The sequence below is a fragment of the Xiphophorus maculatus genome, chromosome 2, assembly GCF_002775205.1.
Source record: "Xiphophorus maculatus strain JP 163 A chromosome 2, X_maculatus-5.0-male, whole genome shotgun sequence".
Classification (NCBI taxonomy): Eukaryota; Metazoa; Chordata; class Actinopteri; order Cyprinodontiformes; family Poeciliidae; genus Xiphophorus; species Xiphophorus maculatus.
This window is the reverse complement of record NC_036444.1, coordinates 15482849-15508478: the sequence shown is the minus strand read 5'-3', so window position 1 is coordinate 15508478 and position 25630 is coordinate 15482849. Positions and strand designations below refer to the sequence as shown.

General features: G+C 37.2%; 1 protein-coding gene across 3 annotated transcripts in view; it reads right to left on the bottom strand.

Moving 5' to 3' along the window:
* Positions 1-25630, bottom strand: part of ldlrad3 (low density lipoprotein receptor class A domain containing 3) — a 98754-nt gene that overhangs the window by 23557 nt on the left and 49567 nt on the right. For 2 of the 3 annotated variants that reach the window (XM_014469968.2, XM_023342465.1), the window contains 2 exons: positions 20172-20294; positions 18110-18244 (listed from right to left, as the gene is read on the bottom strand). In XM_014469968.2, the coding sequence (XP_014325454.2) occupies positions 18110-18244; positions 20172-20294 (258 nt within the window). The remainder of the gene's footprint in view (positions 1-18109; positions 18245-20171; positions 20295-25630) is intronic. The other variant, XM_023342461.1, reaches the window with a different exon arrangement.

Genomic DNA, 25630 nt, shown 5'->3' with positions numbered 1-25630 from the left:
ATCTCAGTTTACATGAATGTGTCATTCTACAGAATTCAATAATCTTAAATATTGACTTAGGTGTATTAATATGTAGGAAGAAGACATACGTATGTAGGCATATGACTTCTTCCTAACATACTCTTTCATATGTATGTTAGCATGATGGCTACCATGATTACCTGAAGGATACAAAACTTCTTGTCAAAAAATATTTAAAGATTTACCTGAGTCTATATTTCTGTGCACATAGATGGGAATATGATTTATGGACATGAATTCAGTGACTTAAGGTTCCCTGCTTCCTTTGAAGTTTTGTGCTATTTTCAATCCCTTTTTTGAAACCCACTGAATGGATGTGTGTGTTTGTAGTACTTTTCTCTCCAACTCTGCATCCCCTTCATGTTGAAGTGATGAAAAGAATAAGGCTCTGAGAAAAGCGCAGACACTGCTACACAAGAGGCATACCAACACATGCACACTCCATTCTATATTGACAGACTGGACAGCATAGTAGTACCCTACAAACACTGAGAGCTGCACAAAGCTCTAATTTAAACAAGTAACATTTATGTGTTGATTATTGCTGCTACAAATCACATTTACAGCAAGTTGCCAGTTAAAATGATCTTGTTTTCAGTTCTTTTTAGAGATTTGGATGTTCATCTCCTCAACTTTTAGTCCATAAGGAGGTCCCATTTTTTATTCTATAAGCTTTTTAAGTCAGATTGCACTTCTTTTCCTTATAGTTGTCATATCTCAATTGTTCAAATTCTCCTTTTCCCTCTTCTTCTGATAATGTCTCTATCATCAAAGTCCAGCATTAGAGTCACTTGGGGTGTCCCAATCTTATATTGCCCTTATTTACATGATTGGTAATTGAATCTCTAACAAAACTCAAATCCAATACTTCTTTCTGTACAATATTGCCAAGTGCACCCAAGAGAGAAGGACATGCACTCAAGATATAAAAAACAAGATTTAAGAGTAGGAAAATGAGCCTCATGAACAATCTTTGTCAATGTTAACCAGCAAGTTTGCCTCATGTTTAAAAATGATTGCTTTCCTCTTTGAGGAGCTTTTGTTTGTGTAAATTATGGGTTGTCAAGCCATCAGTTATAAAAATAACTATGCATTTGGTGTAGACTGATTGCATAACAGTTACATATAATATTTTTGCTGTTCTATTAAATTGAGGTTTTTTCTGAAACTCAAAGTATTCTTCGACAGAGAAAGAGAGTTTGCATTGGCTGCTTAAGGTACTTGTCTGTGTTACGTGACTTAAAAGATCTCCAGCACACCTTGAGTGAAACAACAAACAAGGTGCTGTGTTTACATATCTGACTGCAGAAAATGAATAACCACACCTAAATATGTCCTGAGCCAAATTATCAGTGAGTGATACAAATACCTGGACCTTATAATTGAATTGCTTCAGATGAAAACATTGTCTGTAGGTACATGACACAAGTTTGTTGAGGTCTGCAATTGTTTGTGTTGAATCAGATACATATTTGGAAACAAATGACAGTTAACCCACGTTGGAGCAGCAAATTGAGGCCGATAAGCAGAAACCTGGAAAAAAATGAGTCACTGTATAAGAGAGATAGCATCTTCAGCAGCATTAATGCATGAGTAAAGTGTAGCACAACCAATTTCCTAATATAGAGCATGTCATAGACATGACATTAATTTTAATGAAGTACTGGAATGGAACTCAATGTCAGCAAATATCTATTCTCAAATGATCCAGATTGCTGATGGGCTGCAAACAATGCTGATTAGAACTAATTAACTAATTACTAACTAACTAATTAACCCTAAATTAGTTATTTCTGAAATTGTCACATAGGCAACTGACTCCATCTACCATTGGAAGGATTTCCTCCCCCTCTTAAGCAGGACTATTTTTGTATGTGACGAATAATTGATGAGTGGAATCTTGTTCTTCTCTAAATTGAATGTATTTTTTCATAGAGATATCAAACAATTTACCTCACTTTCTTAGACCAGTGGATTTTTCTTACAGTAAGAACCACTAGTGATTTTTTCCTCCACATTAATGGATTACTCTATATAAATAACACACAGCTGATTTATTTGTCGAAACACAGCTGCATCAGTGTTATCAATCCTCATCCTTGCACTCGCGTACTTTTGTTTCATCTCTGTAATTAGGGCTTTTGAAATAACACACATTTGCCGAAGATGCCATCCATCAGCACTAGTCTCAGGCATGCTTGGCCTTATTAGATAACACACAGAAACACAATCTCTCAACCGAGTAGCCACAGCTGGGACAGACCACACATATGATTGTGGTGCAGAGAGCAGGTGCCAGTCTAATTAATATTTCAGCTTCCAGCTTCTCACCATCTATACACTGAGGAAGTTAAATGACACTACAAATTATGACTGGTTGCTGGCAGGCATCAGTTGGTGTCTTTGAGTAACTAATGGTGATGTCTGGTCGGAAACTATTTGTAATTTATCTTTGACTCCCAAGTTCCCCCACAAACTGATTCACTTTAAAAAACCCACATAGTACACTTCTTTTTTTTCCACCCAATTTATGTGTAAGCTGAAAAGGAATATCTGAAAAGGAAATGGTTTTCCTTTTCAGAAAAACTATTTTTTCCATCTTTGACTATATTAGCAAAATAAATTACTCTGATAAGAGCCAAACATATCAATTGCCCAACATCAACACTGCAAAGGGATAGAATATATTACTTCTTTGAAAGTTTGGTATTATATAAAATCAACCTTTTATGTGAAAAAGCCATTTCTGCATTGATAAAGCATGAATGTACTGACACTCTCAAACATTATTACTGTGAAAAAAAACTTTACAATCAAGCAATGCCTTTAAATGAACATGTCTGACAACACTAAGCAGAAACCACAAAGGAGCATATCATTCACCTATTGACAGTAATTCAAAAACTGAAGAGAAAAACTGTCACTGAAATCAATTTTTCAGCAGAACATTAGCACAACAGCAAGTCCAACTCACAATGGCCAAAACATTTTTTTTTGTTTTGATTTTATCTTTTGTTTGACTATGCCGTTCTTACAAACAACCACATTTGCCTGAGGACAGAAGGAGAAATGCAGTACCATATGTCAGTTTTGCAGAATATCTGAACCTTATTAGGGTGAATTGGCCCACACTGTCTGGAAATGTTTGACATCTACAGTCCAATTTAATAAGAGATCTGCATGGAAACAGGACTGTGTGAAGTGTTCAATGCCATAGCTCCTGTTAAAAACTATCAAGAAAGAAACAACAACCGTGGAATGGATCATGAAAAGAAGGCAAGAAGAAAAACAGCAGGGGTGCTTGTTTTTTAAAGATAGTGAAGGAGTGAAGGTTTCCCAATACATATAGTGTTCATGAAAAACTGCTGGACGGTTGGGCAATACATTGCAGTATTTTAATATTATCAGATGAAAAATTATTAAATTGGCTAGTTCAAGGGTGATATAACCATAAAATTCTCATACTGCCAAACTTTTCTGGTGTTTCTGAAGTTGTTTGATATTTCTAAAGGCAAAGTTTTAGATAAACATATCTGTCTGTCTGTCTATATTTACACACACAACTGACACAAAGAAAAACTGGTGAAATTTATGAGTTGAGCTACAATATAATGGTAGAGAATAGAATGGCATAGAACAGAACAAAAAACATGTAAACATGTAAAACATGTTTTTTGTTGCACATTTGTAGAAGAGAGAGTATGTCTCAGAAGTCAAAATCAATTTCTCATGTATAAGAATAAGACTTGAATAATAGTGCACTGCTGCAAGTTTGAACTCAGAACTCATTTAATATACTCAGTTTTAAATCAGAAAATACTAGTGATGTCAAGAAGAGTGGAAAATACTTGAAAGATTCAGCACAGTCTTACTCAAGTAACAGAGAACACACTGAATAAGAAATACAAGTAAAAACATTGAAAGTTATTGTAGTTAAATGCCAAATAGTTGTAGAGGAGAAAGTAAACAATAAAAAGCAGCTGTCTTCTTCTCTCATATCTACAAAAAATAATAACTAAAATATTAAAGCCGCAAGCGGCCGGTGGATGTTTGCTATGTCAGAACTTATCCTGCAAATGTGTTCCCATCTCCCATTTAACTCTGTTTTGGAAAAGCCAAAAACTACCTCAAACAAGCATAAAAACATTTTTGCAAATATGAGGAAGTGCTTTTGAATGTTTTAAGTTTCTATCAACCTTTTCTAATGCAATGCTTCAAAATAAAATGCACATACACTAACTGTTGATGGTAACATGGCTTATGGCTAGTGTGATAAATCTGTGGCATTCAGATGGTAGAGGAAGGAGTAAACGCCATGAAAACACTGATCCATTTTGCCTTGTATAAACACTTTAGGCTTCTGATAGTGAGGTAATGATTTGTGGGGTTTCTATTTGGCACACCTTAGACCCTTAAATAGTATATGGGTGTCATTTAACCACCACAGCCTACTTTATAATTACTGTACCAAACACTCCTAATAATTAGTATGTCCATCCCAAATCCACTGACACATAGAAACAGGGATGTAGCAATCAGTATGGAGACACTGGATTTGGAAAGATTTTGAGAAAAAACAGCAGAAACTCCTTGCTACCAGAGGCAATGACTAAGAGTGGAATGTAGGTGTATGTCAATACCAGAATATTTATGGCTTGTTGTGCTTTAAAGGCTGTATATCTAGGTTGCAACCACATAATCTGATTGTACTCCCCCAGATGCAAAGTGTGCATGAACAAATTTGCACACACATTTGTCCTGAAGCCAAATTTGGCCTCGCTTTCTGCACACTCTCGATCAAACAAACCAGCTTAGAAGAGACAGCAAACATGAACTAACAAAAAAAAATAATATTTTCTATATTGTTCCTTAAATCCATTTCAGCTTTTGTCTTCCTGTCCCCAAGCTTCATCAAAACCCTGCATAGTTTCAATGAGTATACGACAGGTGTGGTCGCCTCTAACAATTAAAACATAATAAAAGAGTTGAATAGGGAAGTGAGAAGGGTGATGGGGAAAGCAAAGGTGTTAGAAGGGATGGCAAATTATTGTGTAGCACTTTCTGTTTATAATAGTGGATCTGAACACAGGGTATGCAGCCAACCACTGTAAACACAGCAAGACAAGAACGTCCACGATGAGGGGAGTTAAGACAGTGGGGCAGTTGAGGTGAAATTTAAAATAAGAAATAGCATGAAAAGGACCTGAGATTAGGGACAAATGTCAAAGCTAACAAAAACAGATGGAAGGCTGATGGAACATGAGCAACGACAAAAAAGAAAAGAGATTGACAAGAAAATAAGAAAGTCTCAGAAGTGCAGAAATAGAACCACTCTTGGATAATGGGTCTAATCTAGCCTTCTTTTCAGTCTGGTGTTTAGCTACGAACCCTTTTAAAAAAGTCTTTTCACAACACTTCTGTTTTTGCTTTTTACTATTGCATTATCCTGTCATCACTCAAATACCTCACCTTCTATGTTGCTTGTTGTTTTCATCTGTGTCTTCACACCACTTTTGTCTAACCTGCTTTGTTTCATTCCCACTTCTCCACTCTGGCTCGTCTTCAAACCACTGATCCGGATCCTTTTCCTTTGTTCTTCCCTGTTTCCCCAAATGCTTTTTCTCCCTCTTCTACCCATATTTTTCCTTTTGCACCTGCCTCTCAGGTTGCTGTCTACTTATTCTGGTTTCCGTGCGTACCTTGTTTCCTGCTAACTTTCTCATCATTTTCCTACCGCTCCTCTCCCTGCTCAGCTTGGTGCTTTGTTTCTACCTCTGCCAGCTTCTATGACCCAGTCCTCATTTACTCTATTCACATGGCTGTTTTTTTCTTTACTTCTTTGTCTATCTTCTAATTCCCTGACTCTACATACAGTGCCCCCAGAAGCTTTAATGCCTTTTTCTATCTAGCTTTGCCTCCCTTCCTAATCTCTCATCTCAATCAGCTTTCTCATTTTTTACCACCATGTCCCTCGTGCTTTGCTTTCCCCTTCCGCTCCATTGTCTTCACACCAACACTACGTTTTTTGCTAGCTCATATTTTACCTCCTTGCCTCCAATGTTGTCTTCTCACACATCAATTTCTCACATTCGCTGGCATGCAATCTCTCTTTTCTCACTCTAGGGCACTCTTACACTTTTCTCGTTCCATTTAAGTTACCCTTCATTTGGCAGCTCCTTGGTGGATACATTCAAGGCAGACACATACATAAATGTTTAACCCTGTTAAACCGCACTCATGCCATTACATCAAAGGACACCTTTTGTAATTGCTGGAGATTTTTAGTTTTTGGAGCTATGCCTTTGTGGCAATAGCCTAATATGAAAATGCACACTAAAACTATTGGCAGGAAAAGCTCATCGCCAGCTGACACGCCATTCACTCTTGATAGCTGCAAATAGGTAATGCTGGCTTCTAGTAATTAACACAAAATTATTTACTGTCAGAGTGACTATTAAATAAATGCAATCCATGGTATTATGGGGTGATATTCAGTTCTTGGAGATTTTAGGTGATCTAAATCCAAATCTCTAACCCCATGAGTCAGACCAGAAGGCTGACTCATATGATGATGTCTCCTGATATAAGACTAGCTGCTGGCTACTCCTTTTGAGCTGCTTCTGTTCTGTCTCTCTTTCTGTTTTCCAGTTTTCAAAATATCCTCTGTTTTTGAAAACATAACCCTCTAGGCTATCAACCAAAATACTAAATATGGCAAGTTTAGATGAAAAGATTTGGGACTGTGCAGCAAGGCAGTCCAATGCGATTTCTTTAGTAAATGGGATAAACATGTGCTTAAAGTATTTGCAGATTTTACACATTTGCCTTATAGGACCACCAATGTTTATTTCCTACAAGCAGCACTTTGCAGAACAAGCAAGATCGGTGCATTTTTAAAAATACAAAGTACGCAGATTTATTATCCCTTATTTTAACATGCTGGTAAAGTGGCCAGTAGCTCTAGTGCTCATACAAGACATTGAAAAAAGTCTAATTTAACTACATAGCCTTGCGCCATGACAGCTGATTTGTTGCAATGAGAACACAATTGTTTTTCAAAAGTATTAATACCCCTTGAACACCTCTTCTGTCAAAGCTTTAAAGAACCAACGTTTCACATAGAACCACCATCTGTTGCATTTAAAATGTCAGTCTTTTAGTGTAACTCTATCTTTTTTATACATATAGACACTAAATTGTGTGTGTCCAGTAGAGTATCTCCACTTCTTTAGTCTTTGATATCGTTCAGATTTTTGTCAGGAAATGTCCAAAATTTTTTAGGCTTATATTCTTGAAGTTCTAAAGGACAGATACAAACGTTGACTTTGGTTGGATGAATGAATGGATGAACTTATACAAACATTTTCTTTTTCCATACTTATCAAGCCCTGGAAAATAATCACATCAAATTTCATACTTTTTTTTGCACTTTTCCCATGCTGCATAGGGATCCTATTCTTTTCTCCAATAAAACTCCCTCAAGATAAGATCCTGATTTCCCATCTGTAATTACAGCAGGCAAGAGCCATAAAACAGCTGAATGACTTTCATACAAAATATATGGATGGGTGCATTAGACATGCTTGGGAAAAAAAGATAATGCGGTCGTAAAAATAGCGCGGTATGAATTAAATTGAGAACTGGACCCCCTAACTATCTTTGAAAATTACTTTGTCCAAATTTCAAAAAAACATTCATCAAAGTCATGCAACACAATTAAGTCCTATTCATAAAACGTTTTCGCTATGGTTTCATACTTTTCTCTGAACTTAACTAGAACGTACGCAGACTAAAAATGTGGAAACAGCATTTTCTTCCTCTTTTGAAAAGGAACAGTTGAATTGAAAAAATAATGTGGAACCTAATGAAAATATTTCAAGGGGAAACGCACAAATAAGGAGTGATTAAATTTCACTTTTATGTTTCTTCTGTAGCACACTGAACTTATTAGGGTCTTCATTAATCATCTTTGAACTTTTGCAAAGAAGCACTGTTGCAAAGAAGATATGTCTTCCATTAGTTTTGAGCTTTTAGGGATTTTAACAAAATGACTAATGGACTGTCAAATCTAAGGGTCGGTGTGGCCAAAAACACAACTTGCTCTTTATTTTTTCTAATAGGACATTTTATAAAGAAGACAATGCTTTCGTGAGCCATCTGGAGTCTGCCCAAGACCAACTAGACAGCAACATTTTCTAAATTTAAAGTGCACTGTGAAATGTGCTATGAATGCTTAAAATAATTCCGATGGAGATGTGGACGGGGCTTCACTCATGCGATAAACATTTTAAATGGTGATATGTTACCTTCTGCTGTCAGACATCTTCAGAGTCAGCAAGGTGCAAATCCATCAGGCAAAGTGTGGTTGGAGGAGAGAAATGCATCACCTGAGGTCATGTTTGATTTGATACTTTTTTGCAGATCATTAAGCTAATGAGCTTGTGTTTTGCGCTCATGTTTTTTTTATTTTTTAATCTATTAAGTATTTTGTTTCTTCATAATCACATACCATACAGGCTCAGTCAGTAGATGAGACTTGAACTAAAGTCACAGGCCACTTTATTAGAATTAGATACACCCTGCAATAGTAAAATGATACTAAGTCATCTTTAAACCATTTATATAAATTCACAGAGGTCCTACCATGTGATTGGTCGATTTGCTGTCTGTGCTAACAAGCAATTGAACAGGTGTACCTAAAAAAAGTGGCCAACGTCTCTAAAAAAGTCTGTTAGTTTCTTAATGGCCATCAAGTTAGAAAGCAATTACAGTAACATATCCAAGCTGTGGATTTTTGATATCAAAATGTTTTCACCTGAGACAATTAAACTGAACATCCTGGGAAAATCTTAAGGATTTTAAGCCGTAGATTATTGAATTAATCTTTAATGATCAGTGAAACAACTCATGGATACAGAGTAGAAGCTTCAGATTCCTGCACCCAAATTGTCAAAGATAATTGTTTCAAACTCTGTGCTACAGCAGCATCTCTGACAGGCAGGAGGAAAATTCACAAGGTACTGTCAGTATATGTTTCAACATTTCCTTGAAATTATTCACTTTACACTTTACAAACAGCAATTGTCTTTACCACTTGAATTGCAACAGACCCTCATTTTAAACACACAAGACAAATCCTTCAGAACAAAATGTGGTCATTTGCTTTAACATGCACAGTTCAGAGACAGATAAGTATTAAAAAATTTCAGTCATCTTCAAGTCAATTACACAATGTCTTTGCCTGCTTTTGACATGTAGACAGGCATTTCTCTGCAAGAAAGCTCAACATCAACTGTGATTAAGGGTTCTGGCCAAACATTAAGTTTGATTTGGGTCTGGTCTATGAGTAGATCATTTCTCACAGATCAAATTGTTAAATTTTTTTACATTTATTTGTTTGCCTTTCAATAATATCTGAGACTGTACATTAACCTTACACTTCAACAATTTGACAAGTTATCTTTCAAACTTCTGTTTAGTAACATCCAACTTCTATTCAATTTGAAAGGATGAGAAATGTTTGATTTTTCCCACACGTAACATTTTGCATGTAGACCAGGATTTTCATTTTAGTCTCATCTGACCACAGCACCTTCCTCCAAATGTTTAAAGTATCATGGTTTGTTGCAAAATGCAATTCTTAGGACTTTCTTCCAATGTTTTCTTTTTATATTTTTCTTGATTCTCTTCTAAAAAGGGAAGCAAATAATGAATTATTTGCTTAATATTTCAACTGTTAAAATGTTTCTACTTCCCCCAGTTATTTTTCTCTTCATAGAAGCTACACCTGGTCTGGCCTTTGTTTGGCTGCCGAGTACATAATAAAATCTTAAATTACACACAGTTGGAGAGTACTTACTCACAAAGCTACTTCTGAAGAGTGCAGGTTATGCTGGATTTTCTTTATGGCTAACTGGGAAAAGGTAGATGAATATTTGCTTCATAATAACACACTAGTATGTTTTTGCCTACTTAAAGCACTAAAGTAAAATATTAAACTGCATTGGCATTTGTGGCTGCAATGTGGCAAAAAGATAGACAATTAATACTTTTATTATACTCTCTGTGTAGCATTATAGAGCAAATCTACACCTATGTTATAAGGAAAATAAAGGGACATTTTCTCATATATGTATAAACCAAAAACCTTGCACTTAAATGCAGTAGTATTAAAAGGAATAAAACAGCTCATGGATACAGGGAAAGAACCGCAGCTCCCTTCAACTGCATTGTCAGAGATGATTGTTTCAAATTGAGTTCTGTAGCGGCAGATCTGGTAGGTGGAGAATTCACAAGATGCTGTCACTATATATTTCAACATTTTCATGGAATAAGCTACACTTTTTTCTTTGCAATATTTTTTTTCTTATTGTTCCAAAAGTTAAATCTCATATTCCCAGTAAGCTGAGTATAAAATAAAATAATTTTGATAATCCTCCTTGGGTTCCAGATTTTTCAAAAATAACCTGTTCTGCCACGGAGAAGGTTTAGTAAGCTGCTCTGCTGCATACATATCATCCTTAACGCCCACTTCCACACTTCATCACACTGCACTCCTGAGCAACACTTCTGGTCTATCTCCACTCTTTGGATGATCCCATCATCCTTCTTCTTTCTGAAGGTACTCGAAGGTAAACAAACCAATAATAATAACAATAACAGTAATAATAATAGCTGGTCTGGGTCATTCATCAGGTGTATCTACAATCTACATAAGTTGGTGGTAAGAATTATTCATAATTTTATTCTTGTATTTTGTTGCACTATTAGAAAACTATTGTTTTCTGTGTTTAAACTGAACCAACTTTTAAACAGAACAAATAAACCCTCTTGCAACAGAGGAGCAACTGTTCAGAGCGAAATTCCTCTGCTAGTCAGTGGGCACTGGGCACTACTTGACCAGGATCACCATGGAGACAATATGAGGAGGATAGGTTTTGAGGAAAATGTTGTTAATTTAAAGGGAGCCTTAAGTATGGTTGACTGGTCCAGATTCAAGGACAGGGATGAATCACGCAGGCTCTGGTCCCCAGAGTGACCCTCAAGCAGGCACAGCCAATGGCTGCAAGGCTCTTAAAAAAACAGCCACTCTGAAAAGACCAGCACTTAGCCTTGGTGGCTGAGGCGATGAGGGAAGAGACAGCTGAAGATAAAACAAAAGCACATAAAAACCCCAGTCAAAGCGCAGAGACCACTCCCTTTTTTCATAGTGCTGGATCTTTAAACTTGGAGCATTCACTGCCATCTTAACAAAAACTCACGCTGAGCTACAAGCAAAATCAATATCTTCCGCAGTATGAATTCAAATAGACAGAAATCTGCACAGAAACAACAGTCCAACATCACCACCAGCAGCTAAAAACATTTTTCCCAACTGCTTGACCTTCCTCACTTTCAGACCAAGAGTCTCTCAGCGCTTCCTTCTGAAATAAATAACACCACCCAAAGCAAAAACCTCAAACTTTTCCATAGTTCAAGTTCATAGCTCTGTGACATGAGAACTCTAGCCCCTCACCACCAGCACCCCTCTATTTGTGCCTGTCAAGTGTATGTTGGCGCTGATAAACTGGCACTATTACATTCCACTCCCACACCTCAGTCTCCTGCCATTATATTCCTCTACACTATTTCACGCTTCCTCCTACACTGTTCTCTTGCTGCCAGCTCTCTGTGAGCGCTGCTGACAAAGGGCTTGAGAAGATCAGCATCGAGGCGTCACACACATCTCCGTCACAAACACTTGCACGTGGATTAATTTGTCATTTAAATCTGCAGCACCTACATTATTTCCACAGCAACAATCAATTGGGAGGACGTGGTTGTGTGAGCAGCTATTAGCAAGCTAAATGATACCAGCAATGGATACTGGTGAAGGGACTTTTAATCACTGTGACATTCTTTGTTCTTTATATATCAGACTGACACTATACATTAATGTCTAGTTTACAAGCTGTGTAATGGTGAGGCAAAAATTACTGCTAGGTGTCAGCAGAATGCCACTGTATATACGTCCCTTTCTGAATTACTGTCGTTTATTGACCCCATAAATGGCAATGCCATGAAGACAGGTTGTCAAATGCACGGTACTTATGCAAAACAGCAGATGGATTGCTGGTGAATCTATTGCAGAGTTCTTACACGGCCTAAGGAGGATAAAACAAACAGAAAGCTGGAGATTACTCAGTGGGAGGGGAGTATCCTTGGAGTTCAAAATGAGGGATTTGACATCTCAGACTGCATGCTTGCCACACAAATCAGAGGTTAGAACTGCTTATTGTGCTATTGGCAGGGATAAGGAGGTGGTTGGGCCTATGGCAAGCAAAAAGAAAGTTAATTACCATGCTGTGTTTTAGTTACTGTTAGAATAGACTGCATTCCCCAGACAGGGACTGTGAAAAGAAATAATTCAAGCTCGGAGGCTCGTCAAAATGTACAAAAGAAACTGGCAGGTTTAATTATCAGCAGTCATGTTCTTTGGGGAAAAAAGCTTGATACATTTTGATATTATATATAGTAGACATTAAAGTTTAGATACTGGGTTAATATTTCTGAAATTCATCACAGTTGGGGTATTATTATCATTTGTTAATGTCTTTAATCATACTCCAATTACTGTTAGATGTCAGGTAGGTAGCCAACAGTCTAACAGACACAGAGTGTAATAATATCTAATCCAGACCACTATTTTTAAAGAAGCCAACATTCATAAAGTTATTATGGAAGGATCATCCATGGTTTGGCCTGTGAATTGGTTCTTTACTTTTGCCTTAGATTCTAGTTAGGTTTCTTTTCCACCATGTCAAGAATGACCTCCCATTCTATATACTTGAAAGTTTCCACACCACTTTAAGACCAAACACCACTGTAAGGTTCTGAAACCTTTTATGGTTAATCTCTAACTTTGGTTTCAGTTACTGCATGTGCAAAGGAAAAATTCTCCAGGTTCTCTGCCAGGTTTTGGCAGTGAGTACAAAAATAAACATTAAATGTTTTATCATCTCATCAACATAGCTTTTATGTAGAGTTAGGGGAAATGGTTCAGGTTAGGGGCAGTTTAGGGGACCATAAATGCAACAAAATTATGCAATTGAAAATGACTGAGTTGTGGGTGTTGAAAACGTTCTTGACATAATCATCTGACATCTTTAAACGCTGCGCTACCCCACTGTTTAATACAAAGGTATTACACTGTCTGAACCCAATAGAGGCTCTTTCCTATTTAAGACACCGGGAGTCTAGCAGTTCTGATGCAAGGTTCTTTAGATTGATGTAAGAGTCTTTAGCAGATTTGAAGACGGGCTCTTTCATGAAAAACTTTTGAAAACCTTGTTGGCTTGCTAAATTAATGTTGAACTACACAAATATGAGACTCCTAAAAAAACCTGTTTGCTTTGTAGCTACTTTTGCAAATATAATGTCGAGATTTCACAAAGTATGCAGAAATGATGGCATTAATCTTGCTGATATTCAGGAAGGAGCAGTCCATCATTAAAAAAATAAACTTCACAAACTTTTGATATGAATAAACATAAAAACAAAACAACCTTTTGATGTTTATAACTATAGAAAGCATGCCAAGTCTTCAAAATCAAAATCCCCTTAAACCACCAAGGAGCTTTTGAAGCCCTCACATCATCCTTTGGCCTTCTTTTCTGTTTTTAGTCTCACATCATTTAAAGTTCCCATTACTGCTACAGTTTCTCTCTTCAAAGCTTCAGTCAACAAAAACAGGACGAAACTGCCGCTTCTTTAACTAAAAGGAGATGTGATCATAATTACCATCACAGTCTCATCGCCACATTAGGCTCTGTTTGTGTCTTCAACTTAATTAATGCATAATGAGAGGTGCTGATGTGAGCATTTCAAATCAATTATGATGCTGAAAACAGTCTAAAGGGACTTCTTTAAAGCACACTGCAGCCCTGCTCATCACTTTTGTTCTTTAAAGTTGTCAGTGGAATGACCTTCAGATAGTTTTTTTTGCAAGTAAATATGCAGACATCACTGACAGAAACCTGAATTCTCTGTCTGTCTGATTGCATCAGCATGAGTTCATGCACTCAAGCGCAAGCACAAGTTGCTTCTATAAGGTGTGTAGATTGGCTGTCTTGTTCTTTTTCTGTAAACAGACTGGAAGGATGGGGAGGAGCAAAGAGAAGCTCAGCTTTGCAAAACTAGCTTTAATGTCATGTCTGTTTCTGGAGCTACAACCACCCGGCCTCGGGCTCGGCTCTCGATGGATGCAGCGCTCATCCTCTCCAGCTTATCGGTATACCTTACAGACTTCTATCCAAATCCCTGCCTTTCACTGCCAAATCACCTGTCTCTTTTTGCTTACCTCCATCTTCCTGCACATTGTTATTCATTGCTTCCTTGTGACTCCATCTCAGGTTCACTGTGCTATGTTCCTGTGGCGCTCTTTCCATTTCTTTATCTCACGTATCCATTTCAGTTGCCCCATCCCGCATCCTCCGTCTCACTTTGAGATGATTGCACAAACACATTTACAGAAAAATCTGAATAGCTGCATAGTGCTCTTTGCACTTCCATTGTTTGTGTTAAATTTCAAAAATCAACAGCTGGCTCTCAGATTGAACAACCAGTGCCAGCAGCTCTGGTTCTTCTTGCAGCATTAATCAAACCGTTCTGATGGAGTAAGATTCTGCTTATGTAGATTTTACCATTTCACCATTCGTATAAGCAAATATAAAGAAAAGCTGCAATGTGTCCATCAGCATGCTACAAGCTACAAAAAGGCTGCAAACAGTGGAAACAAAGCTACAGACACTGAAGTAAGTAATTATGAGTAAGAAAAGGGAGGGTTGGACTGAGGAGGAGAGGCAGAGGCGAAAATTAGGGCGATGGTATGCTCAGGTGGCTTAGAGCGGATATTGTACGCCTTATCTGTCACCTGCAGGTCTGTGCTTATTATAGAAAGAGGCAAAGTCAGAGCAGAATGTGAGGCAAGTGTTTGAATGCAAACTGTAGCGATGCCCTCGCTTCCTCCACAGCACAGAGTGTGGTGGATGAAACAAATTATATAAGGAGAAATAAACATTGGGCTCCTCTGATGTGTTCTAAAGGCCATGAAAATATGAAACTCACAACCTTTCAACACCGTCTGCAAAGGCAGCTGCAAAAATATGCAGGAGTACATTTAGGTCACCTGTGCTCCACAGACACACGCAAGGACTATATTAAGATCCATGGTGATAGGGACTGCAGTAACAATAGAGCACCCATATCTGCACTAGTACAAATCTGATACAATGAAATAAATATGGCAGACCACGTGAAAAATATTCTGTTGGTTATGTAAAGATTTAGGCATCTATGCTACAAATTCACCTTTAAGTTTTTCACATTTAGCTTTATAGCATTGTTGTATATACTTTGAGAAGTAAATCATACATAAGTGAACTGTAGTAACTAATTAATCCAATACGTTGCACTCAATTTTATTTTGGGACGTCGAAGTGGAGGGGCTGAACAAAAATGCACACCACACTTCCAAAACCCCAAACCTCCACTTAAGCATTTCCTATTCTAGGTTAAAATTATGTGCTACTTTGCGTTTGTCTGCCATGCAAAATCTAATCAAAAACATTTGTGGCTGCAGCATGACGTGAAAAAAAAAAACACCTTGGAGATGACACTACGTATTCTGGCAAAGGCTCATCTTAGCGCACATTTTGAAATAAAGCTGCTCGAAGGCAGAGAAGTTTCTGTGTGGCTAGATATGTTTTGAAATGTGGGTGACATAACTGTATTCAGAACCTGCAATGTGCGTCATGTATGAACCGCAGCCATCTAAAGAAATTATGTTTCAAAAATCGAAAATGTCTGATCAACTCGGCAGAATTTAGTAACTACTTGAGTAAATTTTTCAAAGAAATAATAAAACACATTATTACAGAGCATAGTAAAGCATTGACAATAGTGTGATTATTTGCTTTGTTTTGCCTGTGTAACATAAAGGTTTCTTCAAAGCTTTGTAGCTGTGAAGAAAGCTGGACAGCTTTAGTGTTTGCTGAAAGGAATGCTTCTAACAGTTCCTTTGGATGCTACAGTACGGAGATTTGCAGCTGAAGAATACGCTGCAGTTTTCATTCTTCACTTATAAATAAGGAAATGGAGTGCAGTGGACACAGATACTGATCAATACTCCTTCATCACAATAAAGCTCCATTCAGCATTTTGCGTCTCTGTATTGAGTTGTGGAGTGTGAAAAGCATCGGCTAGTAATGAGGCATTGACTCACTTTGGTTGTCTCTCTCCCTCAAAGGCAGAGGAAACCGAACAACTCCAATATTAGGGAGAAAAAAATTTCTTAAAGCAAGTAAAACCTAATTTAAATGGTGCTGGATGCATTGTTATATATCTTATAAGCTTCATAATATTACTGTTTGTTTAATTATTGCCACAATATCTATCTTATCTATCAGAAACTATTATTATTTTTTTTTTTTGCATTTTTATCACACTCTAGTTGAATACTAACAATGTAAAATTTTTAGCTGTGATTGCTGATACCTTATAGACATGTTCTGTTTTGTTCTTTTTGAAAACATATTTACAAGCTACCAGTAATCAGCCTGACAGCCTCACCATGACGAAGCAGGAGGAAGATTTTTAGTTCCACGTTTGGCTGCTTGTGGATATATGTATGTCAAGGTTAGACTACTGGCAGAAAGTACAGCTGAAGTGTTGACAGTAGTCGACAGCTGGGCTTTTTAATGCCAGAAGAAAATGGAGATCCCTGCCAATTGGATGGATACCTATAGCAGCAGGTATCTTACCCATCAGTGTATACTACCATATGTGTGTGTTTGAGTTGAGCCAGGAAATTGAAGAAAGTTCTTCATGGACAAAAGGGTAAAATGAAAGCAACATATATCTTTCCTTGCATGGAGGTAATGTTAATTACTTGGAAACACAGACCATATAATACATTTCCTATAAGATGTAACTGGGATCCAAATGATGGGAATATTAGTGAACAGTGCCTCCTAAATTTAATCATTTTATCTATAGTTTATACAGTCTTTACTGCAATCTACTTAACAATCTACTACCTACTATCACAATTTCCATTTGGAGTGTTGTCACACATGAATTATGAAAGATGACTATAGATTAACTATGAAACAGAAACTAATGCAGATATTGGTCTTACCTGACCAGAGCCCCTTCATATGTTTGCCGTTGCCTTGCATTATATGACTTGTGTGCAGACAGGTGTTTCAGTAGCCTTCCTTTTCCCACTTTTCTATGAAGCTCAAACTTGTGTGTTCCATAAATATGACTTATCCTGTAAACAGATTTTCCAACCCGAGCTGTAGATCTCAACAGCTCCCCCAAAGGCAACCTAGCCTACTGGCTGTTTTCTAATAAATGTTCTGTGTTTGTCCTTGGGAAATTTGCAGTTGTTTTTCACTTTTTATATTTAGATAGTGGATGATAAAAGCTTGGTGTATTGCTTCTCCTTGGATTTATTTTTGATCTGTCCACAGTGCTCATTTGTCCTCATGGTACTTTTGTTTTTACTAATGGTTTCTAGCAAATCTCTGGGATCCTTAGAGAATAGTCATATTCACAGGGATTACACTGTACATACTGTACATATTTCTGTGTACAAATTTTTTTCAAGGATATCATAGTACCAGGGCATGAATGCATATGTATGGCACCATTCCAGATGTTAGTCAGGAATATTGAAAACCACATATAGTTTAACTCTGCTTCTACACAAAATCCCATTACGTCTGTGGTTGTAAGATGACAAAATGTAAAAAAGGTTTAAGGATTATATATAGCTTTGTAAGGTACAGTATGTTCCTAATCAGGCATAGCCAGTGCGTTTGAATAAAAATGTCAAATTGCTTGAAAATAGTTTCATCATTCTTCCTGCTGCAGTTCAGAGTTCTTCATTATTAATCTACCATCAATCTTAGGTTGATTGATTATCTTTGCCACAATAGAGTTTCCATTTTGAGTTTTGTAAAAAAGAAACAAAGAGAAAAAAACAAAGATCTGCAGTCATTTTTTTCTATGCATGCATGTTTTCTTCATACATTTGAAGACCCACCTGCTGTGGTCAAGCAGAGCTCTTCATCACTGTTGTCCATACAGTTGTTCTGGCCATTGCAGAGAAAGCTTCGGTCTACACAACGGCCGTTTCGACACTTGAAGCGAGTCTCTGAGCACACGAGGGGGTTGCCTGCTGTGGTTGAGAAAGGACAGGTGTCAAAGGTCAGCAGTTTGTTCAAAGAAGGTCTTAGAGCAAAGTTTCTATTCAAACTGGCTATAACTGAAAAACAGGAGATAATTTATGAGAGACCTCAATCACATTAAATATAAACAAATAATCTACAGGCAGAACTGCAGTTGTTTTATTTTCATCTTCTTCCTAACCTGCAAAATTGTATTCTATTAAAATAAAATAAAACTGAGCCTCTCGCCAGATGACCACTGGAGCTGGGCTTCAACCCCCCCCTCCCCCTCGGGACTTTGAAAGATAATGGATGGAAGATGATATTATCATTTGATGGGCATTTTCTTTTTGGAAATGAAAAGAAAAATGAAAACTTGTTCATGATTTGATTGGTAAATTCTGATAAAAACCTAAATCCAGAGAAAATAATAAAAACATGAAACACAACTCCTTTTTAACTCATGTTCAGCCCTTTTGTCTTCATTCTTCTTCTTAAAAGGAGGCATAATCATCTTCTGAGAATTTTCATACAATTACACAGTGGTGAAGCAGTATTTGCTGCGAGCATGGAGCAAAGCTCCTTTAAATGGAACGATTAGATAGTTGCATGTGAGCCCTGCAGGCAAAGAACATTGTCTTTGAACAATGGCGAGTGATAGAAGTGATTCTCAGTGGGAAAGTAGTGAAGTGGTTCTGTGAGAAGAAACTTTACTGGAAGTCATGCAATTCAAACGAGTGGAGATGACTTGACTTTTTTCAATAAAGGTAACAGAATTGGAAGTGTTAACAGTTCTACATACACCAGGATAGATTTTACAATCAAAGATGCTACTAATATATTGAAAATGAGAAAAACAATAGAGGACTAGGCGATGCACACCCTAATATGACAAAATGTCAGATTCCTTTTTGCCTGTTTTAATTTGACATGAAAGTGACAAGTGAAAAGGTGATCCTCTGGGAAGTGCCTCAAGAAACTACAAGTATTACGAATTCAAATGTTCTTAGCTGAAGACTTTATCTTTGTTCTGCTGCAGAAGTTTCACCTGACAGTTCAAAAGATTCAACTCTGGATTTAAGTCTGTAACCTAAAAAGAACAGTTTCTGCCTGGAAATGTATTTTGTGCTCAGCTCACATAGCATTCCATCATCCCCACGACATGTTCAACTGTGAGGACACTTTGTGACCTTCTGGAAAACAAGTGAGTCCGACTTGTTCATTTTGATTAATTTAAAAGCCAATGTACAGTAGAGTGTATAAAATTCTTGCCATATTTTTGTTTATTACAATACGCAGTAGTAAAATGTTAGTGCACTAACATTTTACTACTTAGTAAGTTTTAGTTAAGCAGAAAGTCCTTCAAAAGAGAGATCTGCTTCTTCAGTTGTGCTGCCAGGCAAATAGTATGTCACACCAGCAAAACAGTTGGTGGTTAACCAAACTTGTTTAATAAATTAATGAACCATTCCTTCATCGTTGACAGTCAGAAGCTATGAATTAAAAACATCAAAATGGTGATGTAGCATTTTGGTAAACATTGACCTGATCCAATACATAAACCCTATAAATTTTACTGTCCAATACACTATAAATTTTCCACATTTACACAAAATCCATATGATCTCTGACATGGAATTATAAATGAACTTTGTCACTCAATCTTGCCATCTAGTCCAGAACTCCCTTCATAAAGTGAAATTAAACCTTCCTGGAAAATTACTAGTGTGTATCACCACCTTAACACTCTGCTCAGTTTTTGTAGGAGCACTATTTAAATATTTCATGCCAGGAAGCCACATTTTTGGCCCTCTTTCATCCATAAAGTGTAATGACCCGAGGTTGGTACATCTTGGAACAGACTATAACTTTTTGTGACTGTGGCCTGGAAGCATATGAGTGTTGCTGAATCTGGACACCATGGTGTGAGAGACTCACTGCAGTTCTCCTCGTCGCTCCCATCAGGACAGTCACTGAAGCCATTACAGCGGAACCTTCCGATGATGCAGTAACCATTAGCACAGGCGAAGAATGTGGAAGCACACTTAGACTTGACCTTAGCTGTCAGGACACAAGGAGTCAGGAGACATGTTACAAAGAGGGACAAAAGATTAGTCTGTGCATAATAAGCAGATGCAACTCCAGTTTTCAATATACTACATCATATTTTGAAACAATAGTGGCTTTAAATAGGATGCATAAGGAAAGGGAGGAACTATCCAAAGACGTCAACTGGGTTTTCATCAAGGTTTTATAAAGCAATTTGCACAAATACTCTGTAGAACAGTATTTCCAACTGAAAACTCTGAACCACACATAAATAATATTCAAGGTCCAAACTTTAGAACAAATGTGTTGTTACAGAGGCACATTACTGTCCAGCACATATTTTCTCATAAGGTTTACCTTCACTTTTGAATATGACAAATATGACACAAAAGGATAGTTCTTCACACCAAGAACCAATAGCTGAAACAAAGTTAACGGCAAAGACAAAGAGAGCAAGTTGCGTGGGAGAGTGTTTGTATAGATCCCATCATCGATCAGCCTAAGTAGGTCATGGGTCTTATCTCCAAGGACAGGCCTGAGACTTGAGTGACAAGCCTGTAGAACATCAATGCTCACTGGACTCAGTTTAACACAAATCCCCACTAGCTTTTAGCTCATCTTGATCTTCCCTGGGAGCAAGAAAAAAAAAGTGAAAATTGCTAAATGTGCGAAAATCAACATGATTCAGATCTAAATTCATCCCAGAACATTTGGCAAGATCTAAAAACCGACTGTATGCAAACACTGTACATTTTTAGGGTGAGTTATTTTGCAAAGAGAGGGCAAGATTTCAGTCTCTAAAAGCTGGTAGAGAGATTAGAAGTCTTGCAGGTGTAGGAAAAGAGTATTAAATTAGGAAAGGCACAGTAAAAATCTACAACTAAACATTTTATATTATATTTGTAAGAATTACACATATATTCTACTACTTTACACTATTTTGTATAGATCAAGCTCATATAGATCATCATTTATGAGCTGAAATAATACCAAAAAAACACATGAAAGCATTAAAAGTACTCTGATGTCTACAAAATAGAAAAAAACAGTTGAAACAGAGAAAAAGTTAATTGGCCTCCAATAAATCTGAAAACAACTCACAAAGTATTGTGTGTATTGTATATTCTCTTTGTTTTCTGTACTAAACACAAAGGGTGGAACTGGCCTTCTCATAGGCTGGCAAAGGGTTGTCTCAAATGCCAGGGGCACACATTTTTCCCTGCACAATATACTTTGGCAGACTGATTTATGAGCCCTTTCAAGCCGGGTATATCAGGGTGAGGGGAGAGGATGCATAACAACCACACTGGTTTGGAGCGTGCATCTCTGGGATGAAACGTAATCCGCTGGATGCAGGAGGAAGACCGGATAGCAACCAATCTATGTGTATGTTATCTAGGGAGTCTTTGTTTACCTGGATGGCGGAAGCTCTGCTCAGCCAAATCACATTTAGCATGCTGTATCACATTCATTAGAGCCAAAGGAAGAAAAATAGACAAGCTTCAGGGCTGTAGAAGAAGCCAAAATAAAATAATGATAATAAAAATACACGCCGCTGCAAAAGAGTGAGGTTATAATTAATTTAGCAAAAAAAAGAAACATCATTTTTTATTCTCTATCTGCATTTACTTAACATTTGCTGTATTTCAATGCTTTTTCCTGGGAATTTAATTGTGTACTTGTCAGCTATGATTGAAAGTTTCTACTCTGCTTTCACACAAGTTTGTCTCTCTCTATTTTTGGTGCTCTGCGAGCTTTGCTAAAAGAAGTGTTTTCTGCAACAAGCTTCGTCAGTCACTTCCTCCCTCATCTGAATCCTCATTACCGCTTTAACTGCTGGCTACGATTCATCTCAGTCAATGTTTGTGCTTCAAATTAGCTCAAAAGTCAAACGAAGGGCAAACTCATGAATGGAAAGCTGTGGGTGGGAGACGCAGAGCCCATCGGAAGGATAAACGTAATGTGCTTAGCTGTATTTTGTGGCTTTTTAGCCATTTATAGCCTGAGCCAAGTAGTTTTGAGAGCAGGAAGTTGAAAAATTAATTACATGGAGAAAGCAGAGGGTATAAGACATGCTGAAGATAAAAACTTATTAGCTTTTGACTTTTATTCTATGAAAGTTTACTGGTTCAATAGTCCTGAACTTTGGATGTAAACACTTGTGTCTACTCTGATATTACCGACAATCAGTTCTGTTCCACCTTGCTTATAAACCTTTGTGCAGTTTCTGCTTTACTGATGCCAAATATTCCTCCATTCCGTTCAAGTGTTTTTTTTTAGGAGTTGTTTACAAAAATCAGGCAGTGTTGGACTGCTTCCAAACTTTGCTCCAATGTTCAGCTAAGCAGCACAAATGAAAACGAATGAGGTTAGCAGTTGAGCTCATTCCTTGAGGAAAGACTATCACTAGCAGAAAAAACACGGCAGTTTAAGAATAAAACACACAGCTGGTGGACACACACCCCCACCCACGCACACCCTCACACACACACACACCCACAAGCATGCATGCAAACGTAGAGGCAGAGAAACAAACAGATAAGCCAGTCCATTGTCTCTCTGTTTTACTACTTGCTACTGAAAATACCTTTAAGCTTCTTCAACTGAAACAACTTTAAGTCAAAATCCACAGCTTTTGTTTGTTATTTATGTCTAAATCCCACATAAATAAAAACACTACACTGTACAGGTGTTTATCGAGGCATTAGAATATCATCAAGAAGGTAGTTTATTATGCCATTCAAATTAAAATAGCAACTACTTGTAATGTTATAGGGTTAATGGAGAATACAGGTTATTGTGATGACATATTTAAGGCAGAGTGTCGGAAAGAGCAGGAGGTTCTTAAAGAAACAGAGGCCGAATTACAAGGTGTTAAATTGCGAAGTCAATTTTCTTTTAAGTCATGTTTGATATATCTGTAGCATTTTTTATAACAACTGAAGGTAACACTGTTACTTCATTATACTATAAAATGTCACTATGTGCCTGAAAATATATCTATCTCTTTAATAGTTGATTTTAGCTAATCTGCATTGTTCGACCTGGTGTTACTCATTCCTCTTGTCAAAATTCCATAGACTGTCCATTGGACTTTGTCCAATCACTTTGCTAGTAATTTAAGGATAGTAACACTATGGTCATTAAACCAGATACTGGTACTTTGGGCAGTTTGGGTAGGTACCAAGTTCTGCAGGAAATAAAATCACTATCTTTGTAAAACTTGTCAGAAGATGGGAGCAAATGCAGCTGACTTTGGACTTGATAAAATACAGAGCAATATCAATGGATAGCATGGCTCCCCAAATTATCACAGACTGTGGAAACTTAACAATGTACCAACTTAGATTCTGTGCCTTGGTGCTCTACTTGCAGACCCTGGAACATTAATCTCAATACTCTGGAGACAGCAGTAACCCCAGTTGCTTGTACAGCATTGTATACCAAACACTTTCCTTCCCCTAAACCTTCCAGTAATGGGCTTAGATACAGCAATGAGAGCAGACAGCTTCCTTCTAAATAAACTTTTGTGACTTATGCCCATTAAAGAGGGTGTGAGGAGTGTCTGCTGGACACCTGTGAAATCAGCAGTCATCCAGATGATTGTATAGGTCAAAATATAACATTTTTGGATTCCAAATTCTTTAATTTACTGTTTTTTATATAATATTTTTAAGTTCTGAGAAAACAGTTTTGCCGTTTTGTCAGCTCTAAGCCATAATCATCAAAATTAACTGAAAAAGTTTGTAATTCTGTTTATTAGTTTCATTTTTAGATTTGGATGACAGAAAATTTTCTTTTCAGAAAAACTCAACTTTCTTGAAAAGCCATGAGATAATTTTACAATTTCCACACTCTGAAAGGTAAAACAAAGTCCAGGGTGTTCTATGTTGGAAATGAAAATTATTCTTTACATAATCTTGGTCAAAGTAAAAACAGAATATTGTTGTTTGTTTTCATTCCCCCTGTGGCTTCAGGATTAATATCTGGTTTCTATTCAGGATCCTGTGCTCTGCTACGTTCACTTATCCACCTCTTTACCCTCCAACTCCCACAGCCTTAGCCTGAGGCACACACACACTCACACCCACGCCCGCACACACACGTGCACACGCCCCCTTTTCTTTTCCTCCTTGGTTCCTCCAAGAACAGAATAACTTTCAGTACAGGTAAGCTCAGTCATGGTGCATGATTGACAGAGTGTGGAGAAGGCCTCGGAGAAGAGACTAACAAGAAAGAAGGCACAGAGAGCAGAGGAACGAGATAATAGAAAGCGAGAAGGAGTGGAGACATCTGAGGACATCAAAGGATTCTCTGACCTTGCTGGGCATTTCTGAGGGGGAAAAAATCAATAGGTAATGGAGTCGCAGTGTAAGCAAGAACGGGCAGTTTCACTCAAATAGGCCCTGCTATCAAAATAATCACTCTATACATTTTACTATCTATGCCTTATAAATGTACTGTAAAGCAGAGTAGACTTTTGTAGGAGGCATTACACTGTAGAGCTTCCTTCAATTCCAGGGGAAAGCATCCAGGATTCTGCAAATCTATCAAGCTTCATGGTAAATGATACAGCAATTCTAGTTTGTATGCCATACAGCAACAGCATGAAGAAGAATGCTGTCATAATTTACCAGCTTCTGGTAAAAAAAAAAAGAAAAAAAGAAAGAAAAAGTGGAGCAAAGGAAGGGCAAACCTAAAAAAAGCAGAGTGTAATTTATCAGATCCGCGAACCAATGCAATATCCATCATACACAGAAAATGGCGACACAGTTAAACAGACTAATTTTGGTTATTCCTATTAAACAATAGTTTTCGTACAAGAAGAAAGACACTTTTTTTCAACGGTTTAAAGAATTCAAAGCAATTAATTTTCTTAATTTGTGACTACTGATGTGACAAATTAGCAAGAAGAGAAAAAAGACTGAGACAAAGCAAGATAAAAAAAATGAAAACATGATACTGGAAGTCTAATAAATATTTCATCCCTGTTCCTTCATATTAATTACAGTCGGTCATTGATCAGAAACGCATTAAGGGAATACAATCTACCAGGCATCTCATGAAACCTTTATTTGATTTCCAGGCTTTCTCTTATATTAATGTTTTATATTTTATTTATCTATCATACCTTTGTCTCAGTTTGGATTTTTTCTCTCTTAGTTCAAACCGATACTCGAACAGGTTTCAGAATCACAATTTCCAAAGTTAAACTCCCCTTTTCCTTAATAATGAGTTAAAGGGTTTGTATTAATCAACTTTTATTATATATTAACATTTCCTTTGCAGCTGTCTATATTGACACTTAATTAGTAGGACATACCAGTTTTTCCTTTTCAGAAAATTAT